Raw genomic sequence first — 9,068 nt, forward strand, 5'->3', positions numbered from 1 at the left:
TCTTCCCAAGTTTCTATTAGATCCTTCTCTTTTCTCCTTCTCTCGGACTTGAGATAACGATACCATTCAGATGCATAATTGGTGAATTCGGCAATCGCAAGTTTCATCTTCCTATGCTCACTAAATGTGTTGCAATCAAACACATGTTCTATCTTCCTTTCCCATTGCAAATATGTCTCTGAGTCTGCCGTTCCAGTAAAAGGTGGAATCTTGAGTTTAACTCCTCCATCTCTATTTTCATGCACTCTTTCCATCCTTCTAGGTTTCATTACATTGGCAAGGTTATTTCTTCCTCTCCCTCTCACATTTCCTCTACCTCTAAGCTGTCTTTCGTGTGCATTTAAGTCAAACATACCTTCATCTTCTTGAAGCGGTCGTACTTCCCTTTGTTGTTGTGCTCTCCTTTCTTGTCTTTCCTCCCTCATCAATTCCAACATACCTTGAATTGCTTGAAGGATAGCAACATTTGGATCTATCACTTTCGAAACTTCTTCTCCATCATGCGACATTTTTTTTTGTATTTAGGAACAACGACCTTTCCACACTTCTCACAAAGATTTCACTCGAGGACACTCGTGTTTATCACTCAAGGGTAGGCTTTTGGTACTAGGTCAAAGATGTAAGGGTTGGATTTAATTTTGGGGCAATCTTGCTATACGCTTGATATAACCGATTCAAATGATCAACTTTTCACAATCTAAACTAGAGCAACTCAACCTTAAAACCAGCAACTGCAAACTTTGAACAAACACACAATATAATGACACTAACTTTTAGTGTGCCCCTCAGATCTTCGAATAAAAATCCTTTTTTTCGGATTTTTTTTCCTTCTGAATTTGTTTTTTTTTTTTTTGTTTTTTGGTTTTTTTTTGAATACTCCCAGAGCAAGACTTGATTATAAACTCGTATTGAAAAAAAAAAGAAAAAAAATGACGGAAAGTAAAGATATTTCACCTTTAGAGTCGGCCAAAGGATGTTGACCAAGGGCTCTGATACCAAATGATAAGCTCCCAATATGCTTTAAGTTTACAAAGCTAGAGGTCCTTCTAGGATCCTTGTAAACGGACACAAATGAGTCTAACTTACCGAATGATTCCAACCAAGTGTTTAGTTAGAGGATGAATCACTCTTAGATCAAACTTAGAATCTATGATGGTCTCTCCTAGATCCTAAGACGACTCACTCCAGAATTAGATGGATCAAAACTAATCCAATGAATGGATTGAACATCAAACTTAAGACAAGATTTGATAGAAAAAGACAACACCAAAGGGGTTGAATAAGCAAAAGCTTTTTTTAGTATTCATTCTGTTCCATCTCATAAGCATTACAAGCCTTTTTATAGGCCAAATGATCATATGGATAAACCAAGGAACTCAAAAGTCATTCAAATACACTTAATTGCAAATTGTAGAAAATAAGACCTAGGAACTTAAAACTTGATTACACATCAAACGAGCAACCATTTCTCAAAATTAAAAGATAGAATTGTTTTTAAATTGTCTTAAATATGTGCTATGTAATCCGCCCCTCATAATGGTAATGTTTGACAACCTTGACATCACGAAATTCCAAGAGATGCAAGTTGGATAGCCACCTCTTCACAAATTCTGCACACTTTTTTCGTTCCTCGTGCCATCTTCCAAATTGCACAACTTTTCCCGTGCCATCTTGACTCCATGCTCTTCTTGAATTGCTGAACTAACATTATACAAGAATTTGAGTTCAAAATTCTTGGTTTCTCGTTGTGCATTTGCCAGCTTTTGAACATGCAGTGTGAAAGCCTCTTGTATCTTCTTTTCCTTGCTCTTTGTGATTGGTCCTTCAGGTACATGCAATAGATTATTGATTGAATCCACATCACCTAGCCTCCTCATCCTTTACAACATCGAGGGCAAAGCGGGATAGCATGTCAAACTCATCGTCATACTGCTCTACCATCATCTCGCCTTACTCCAAGTTTAGGAACTTTTGCTGCTTCGCGTACTTCACGTTCGCAGAAAAGAACTTAGCATAGAAGCTCTCCTTGAACTGCTCCCGGGTTATCTTGCTGACATCTCCACCCAGCATCCTCTCAGCAGTCTTCCACCACTCGGTGCCTCTATCCTTCAGGAAGAAAACTGCGCACTGAACCTTCTGGTCATCATGGCATTTCATGTACCTGCAAATCTTCTCTATAGAGGTCAACCACATCTGGGGCTTGGTGGGTTATCAATGGATCCGTCAAACGTTTTAGGATTATACTTCCTAAAGTCTCTCAGATGTTTTGCCTTTGCCGACAGTTGGACAGGTGCGGGCTGAGCTTCCCCAGGGGCTGGAAGAGGGGTGGTCTAGGTCTGTTGGGCAGCATGAAAAGGTGTTAAATCAGCCTGTAGCATGTTTTGGTATCGCTGCTCCATCACGGCGAGATCCGCCTGGGTGACAGGTGCGGTAGGGTTGGCTGCATGCACAGCAGGTTGCTACTCCGATTGGGTACGTCCAGCTCCTCTGCCTCTCCTACCACCCCCTCGACGTGCACCTTTACGCGGCGACATTTTTTCCTAAATTTCACCAGTAGAAACTTTTCACCACAATAATCAAAACATTCATACTATCTATTTTTATTCAGGCAAGGTTATAATCATAACATTAGCAAAGTCTTAAACATACCTGGTGAGTGATGAAGGACCGTATAGCCATAGGGGTAAAACGAAACAAAACAAAGACTTACATTGTAAGTCAGTCTGCAGAACCTAAAATATAGGCTCTGATACAAACTATAACGACCCAACTCCTTATAATAAGTCGAAGCCATTACTAATTTAAAAGATAAATAAATTTTGTAAAGTTTGGATAAAAAAAATAAAACAAAACCTCAAAATTCTCATTTAAAAGCATAAACAAATGTGTTTAGAGATAAGTATAAAAATAAAATCCTAACTCGGGCCCTATCTAATTTTAAAGAAATAAAATAACAAATAAAGAATAAACTAAATACAAACATTAAAGTCTGAACTATGACATAAAGCGAAAGCAAAAGATCCCTATGGCTCGCCACAGTCACTTCTGGTCGCTCGCCAGCTTGCCCTTTCCCTTACCTCTGCCCCTGCCTGAAAATAGAAATTGAAAAGAGTGACTATAAAATACTCAGTGACGGACCCACTACTAGTCCCGTTAGGTGTCTGTTAACTTCCTATTAGAGTCCTGAAAGTGGTACCCAAGAACTGGCATGTTCTCGAACACGTGCAACATGTGATCCCCGAGGAACATAACTGGTCTTCGGTGATCCCAAAGGAATGCCTAGGACAATCTGGTCTGTAGTGTACCCGGAGGAAACACTAAGACAATCAAGCTGGCGAGCGACCAGAAGTGACCGTGGCGAGCCATAGGGATCTTTTGCTTCCGCTTTATGTCATAGTTCAGACTTTAATGTTTGCATTTAGTTTATTCTTTATTTGTTATTTTATTTCTTTAAAATTAGATAGGGCCGAGTTAAGATTTTAATTTTATACTTATCTATAATCACATTTGTTTATGCTTTTAAATGAAATTTTGAGGTTTTGTTTTAGTTTTTTTTATCCAAACTTTACAAATTTTATTTATCTTTTAAATTAGTAATGGCTTTGACTTAGTATAAGGAGTTGAGTCGTTACAGTTTTGGAGCTATTGGAGTTGTGTTCTTTGACTCTTAATGTTGTTTAACATGGTTCTTAGATCCAATGTCCAAGGATTCATATCATAATACCTCTCATTAAATGGGGACTACGAGAGAAGATTAGATATAACTAAAATCATGTACATACATATATCATTTAATGTCCTCCCATTCTTTTGGAAGCAATAATGATGAATCTTTCGATGGCTGTTTAAAGGTATCTTAACCGTCGCCGACCACTGTCATGATGCCATAAGTTGTCATATTGACACCATTGGTTTCACTAATGGCTAAATTACTTTTAGCATTCTCATTATCGCCCACGACCTCCTCATTGCTCTTGTAGCATGAAAAATATTAGTTTTCAAGTTGAGAATTGGTCAACATTGCTGCAAAAGATTTGGCCAAATTTAGAGATTTATTTTGCATTTGTACATGTAAGTTTGAGGGTGTAAGTGGCTAATTAACACTTTTGGGTCTGTGTTGCTTGGAGATATCAACACATTAGTGCAAAATGATCAATTTCTAGTTTTCGAGCATATGCTTGATGCTACAACGTTTTATGTTGTGTCATCGTATCAACACCATGTGAGGAATAAGTTTGTAGAAAAGAATAGAAGAAACTAGCCAAAGAGTCTAAGATTGAAATTGGAATTGGTCATTTTAATACAACAATAAGTTAATGTATAATCAATGATTTTCCTTTCTTTATTCATTGAATTCTGATTAATGTAACTATATCACATCTAACGAATTAAATAAATTATTTAAGTTTGATTTGATGTTTTCTATTTTGTTATTTTTATTTGTTTTTAATTTAATTATTACTTTAATTATATATACATTCAACGATCTTAGTTAAACGATAATATTGCATTAAACATAATTAAAATGCTTCAGTCCTTCCATTTTATTATACGTATTTTTCCTCTTGAGAAATATTGAAATGATAGTTTATTAGTTATTTTTTAAATCTAAATTTAATTCCAAATATAACACTTGAATTAAATCAAGTATATAATATATAAATTTGAATCAATAAACTAAATGGCTTAAGGTATTCTTGGAACGCCGCGTAAATTTAAGATGTTATATTATGTGAATTATCTGAATGAAAATTTCAGTAATTTTTCGTTTGTTAGAATTATCTATTGATATAATTCTATCTATGTTTATAAGGGACATTGTCTTTTAAGTAAGATTTTTTATTTAGTTACCTTGATCAGTTAAATTTACCTATTAATTGATTTTTTTATCATCTAAAAATTAATTAAAATAATCAATTTAAATACCATTACATTGTAAATGTTATTATTTTTAAAAAAATAAACTTCATTTTGTTTATTAAATAAAAATCTCAAAAGTACATAGCCCTTAAAGAAGATTGGATATAACCAAAATAATGTTGCATATATCGTTTAAAGTCTTTCCATTCTTCAAAAGCAACGACGTATCTTTTGGCGGCTGCGCGAACTTATCCTAACAATCGTCAATCTCTGTCATGGCACCAGAAGTTGCAATATTAACAGCATTAAAGTCACCAAGTGCCAAGTCCTTTTGGGTATTTTCAATGTCCCCAACAGCTTCATCGTAGCTCTCAGCACAAGACGAATGTCGTTGCTTAAGTTGAGGATTTGTGGTGGTTGTTGCAAGTAACTTTGCTAAGGTCAAAGATTTGCGAGCATTTGTATGAGCAAGGTTTAAGGTGTATACAGCCAAGCCTTTTAGATCTGTAGGCACTACAGATTTCAACACACTTGAACAAAATGGCGGGTTTGAAATTTTTGGACAGATAGTGGAAACGACGTCGTTAGATGATGCCACATTTGGAATGATAGTGAACAAAAGAACTCCAACGAGAGAGACAATAATGAGACAAGAGTTATTTGTCATTTTATTTTCTTTGTTCTTTCCTAATATTGTGTCCTCGTTGATGTGGGTCATTTGATCAATAAATATATATATATATATATATGGATGAAATTTAGAGAAACAATTTTTTTCTTATGGGAGGAGAAAGGAAGGTTGTTAGTTACATAATTAAACAACCTATTTTAGCCTTTTGTTTGTTTGTTTGTCAATTTTTTTTTGACATAATTACAACTAAGATGGGTTTTATTTATTTATTTGTTTATTTAAAAGATACAACTAAGTAGATGTTAAAATTTGAATTTTCTCACCATGTATGATGCCAAAAACTTGGTGTAAAGTGTAAGTATACCGGTCAAGTTATAAAGCAATAAAATGGTTAAGAAATCAAGTATTGTCATCTCTGGAGATAAAATGTTAGAATTGAGTCTAACCTATTCAAGAATGTTTTGGATTTTATTTAAATTCAAGAGACAAAGATGTTCAAATATATTGATTTTCTTAATAATTTTGTTTAAACATCATAATATGAGTTTTAGTTCTATAATCATTAAAATGCATATTTGGTTTTGGAAATGTTTTGTTGCATACATTTCGTTTTAGGAAAAGATAATATGTAACTATTATTTCAATATTTTTCAATTAAATTAGTTAAAAAACACGTGCATGAATTCATGTGAAATCTCTAAATTCAAATTATTTTTTAAATATGGATTTCTTTAGCATATAATAAATAAATATTATACGATATTTAATGTTATTTTAGTTACCCTCAACTTTTTAAATTTGGTAACATAACAAATTTTATTTTAATATTCTCCAATCATCTTAGAAAAAGAAAGAAATTCTTCTATCTATTATTGGGTGATTTCTTTTTTTAATAAGGACAAAATAGTAGTATCAAAAGAAATTTAAAAGATGAGAAAAAGGAAGTCGGTATCCGATTTTGGACTTCCGAACATTTATCATAATATTATTATTATTATTATTATTATTATTATTGTTGTTGTTGTTGTTGTTGTTATTGTTGTTGTTGTTGTTATTATTATTTAAAATTGGAAAGTAGATGCAACAGTTTAACCATTAGAAGAGAAGTCAAAACTTTGTTAATTGTTTCAAAAATGTATAGTTTATTTCAAAGGTTGCAATTTTAATCTTGATTTTTTATAAATAGTTTAAAATGCATCCATTAAATAGAAATTTTATAAATTTTTTAATGAAATTCAAGTTTTTGTGACCCAAAACATTGCTATATTTCTTTAAAATATGTTGTCGCAAATGAAAAAACAAAGTTTATAAATTAGAAATGAAATAAAAATAAAAATTGTAAGTTTAATGTAACCTGATCCTTGTCCTACAATTTGATTGAATTTAAATTTTAAATTACATGTAAAATGCTTCATTTCCTTCCTTTGTTGTCGATTCTGAATATTTCTGCTGTAATGTCGGTTTTACTTTTATTTTTTGTCTTTCTCAACCATATGCAGTTGTCTTCTTGGCTTCTTTCAGTGAAGAAATGTTTTGTTGTTGAAGTATCCAGCAAGGCTTTGAAGTAGTTCCGAACCCAGCCCAACGTGATAGGTATGATGTCCACGAAAAAGAACTTGTGTTGACATACCTCAGTCAGCCACTGTAACGATCTAACTTTTCGAACTAAGCTGAGATCATCACTTCCGGCTAGACTCACAGTAAAACGCACAAACTCATAAAAAGAGCTGTTTACGATTTTAAATCACGTTTCTAAAAGTTTCAAAATATCATCACATTAAATCATTTTTACGATCATCACATTAAAAATGTTCACAATATCACAAAAACAATTTCGGACCTTATTTTAAATCACGTTCCCAAAAGTTCCAAAATATAGTTCACAAAACCATCAAAACAAATCAACCAATAAAATGTTCTAACCATGACTCCCTTTAATACTCAAAAGAAATAGAAATTAACAAATACGTCAGCGAAAGCATAAAGAAACTAGACATATCCATATGACCTTCACGCATCCTTCTTGCCCTCGTCGGTCATCCTCTCGCTATACCCTTACCTGAAAAGTTAAAGAGAAAAAGGGTGAGTATAAAAATATACCTAGTAGGGGACCCACTACTAGGCCCATTTGGGTAATAACAGTTAGCTTCCTATTAAGGGGTACCCTACATAAACAGTTTAGTGGTTTCGTAGAACGCATACATCAATTAGTCTAGTGATCTCGTCCAATGCACATATCAGTCTAGTCATCTCGAAGGATGCACATATTAGTCTTGTGATTCCGAACGATGCACATATCCGTCTCGTGATGTCGAAGGATGCACATATCAGTCTAGTGATCCCGAAGGATGGACATATCAGTCTCGTGATCCCAAAGGATGCACATATCAATCTCGTGATCCCGAAGGACATATCAGTCGAGTGATCCCGAAGGATACACATATCAGTCGAGGAATCCCGAAGGACACCGTGCCTGTAAGGTACGCTACCCCATAGATAAAGCTAACCGTTACCTCTCAGTCCATACTAAACCATCTACAACAGTCACATCACATTAACGTTCAAGTTAACGGTTCAGTTATAAGCTTAGCCAGTCAGACAGTTTAGGTTTAATCAACTATCTCCTCAGTCGCTATATGTATATCTAATTCACACGTCATTGTGACATTTCTTAAATCCAATCAACTAGTCAAATCATCACTGTAACGCCCCAACAATTTGGAACTTTATTTATAGTCTTAAGTGTAATTAGGGGAACATTGGAAGTAATTGAGGAACTTGATTTTTTTATATATATTTGGACCTTATGATTAATTAAGGTTTGGTGTTATAATTATGTTGATTTGGATAATAATTGTTTTATTTGGAAAATAAATTTGGTAAAGTTATTTGTGGTTAAGTAAGGATATTTGGAGAGATGGAGAGTATTTTAATTAAAGGGGAGATTTGATGGATTTAATTGAAGAGAGAGAATGAGTGGTTGTTATTTGGAGTAAATGAGGGAAAAAGATAAAAGAAGATAATAATTATTATATTATTATTTTTTTTATTAAAAAGAGGCATTGGAAAACGTGGGAGACTATTCATCTTCCTCAAGTAAACTCTAATCCCAAATCCCTCAACCCTAGCCGCCACCCTCCTCCAACCGTCATCGTCGAACGACCATCGCAGGCCAACCCGAGCCGATAGCCACTCTTCCAGCCGCGTCGAAGAGCCGTCCGAAGTCGTACCACTCCACAGTAGCCGTATCGTTCGCCAACGCCGACCGTCACGTAAAGCTTTGCCGTGCCGTTTCGCCGAGCAGCAGTCGCCTTCGATCACCAGCACCGCGTCGTCGAAGTTCCGCGCCCAGTGTCTCAGCCGTCACCCGAACCCAGAATCGACCTGTAGCCACATCACTTTACCGCGTGAAGCCGCCCGACCCGCACCCTGGTCGCGACCTGCCCGCGTGTCGCTTGCACGCTCGCTCACCGCGTATCGCTCCGTGCACCGACCCACGCCTGCGCGCCGCTCCGAGCCACCAGCTGCACCCGGTCTGAGCCACCAGCCGCACCCGCGTGGCCGCTCTATGCCTCAA

General features: G+C 35.4%; 1 protein-coding gene across 1 annotated transcript; it reads right to left on the reverse strand.

The window, feature by feature from the left end:
• Positions 1 to 5,113: 5,113 nt before the first annotated feature.
• LOC127148692 (pectinesterase inhibitor-like) lies at positions 5,114 to 5,578 on the reverse strand. The gene has a single exon (XM_051082891.1). It carries the CDS (start codon positions 5,576 to 5,578, stop codon positions 5,114 to 5,116), a length of 465 nt encoding a protein of 154 aa, XP_050938848.1.
• Positions 5,579 to 9,068: the final 3,490 nt, after the last annotated feature.

This window comes from Cucumis melo, chromosome 3 (assembly GCF_025177605.1).
Source record: "Cucumis melo cultivar AY chromosome 3, USDA_Cmelo_AY_1.0, whole genome shotgun sequence".
NCBI classification, from domain to species: domain Eukaryota; kingdom Viridiplantae; phylum Streptophyta; class Magnoliopsida; order Cucurbitales; family Cucurbitaceae; genus Cucumis; species Cucumis melo.

Coding starts and splice junctions, on each gene's coding strand:
- LOC127148692 (XM_051082891.1), bottom strand. CDS start 5,578: ATGACCCACATCAACGAGGACACAATATTAGGAAAGAACAAAGAAAAT.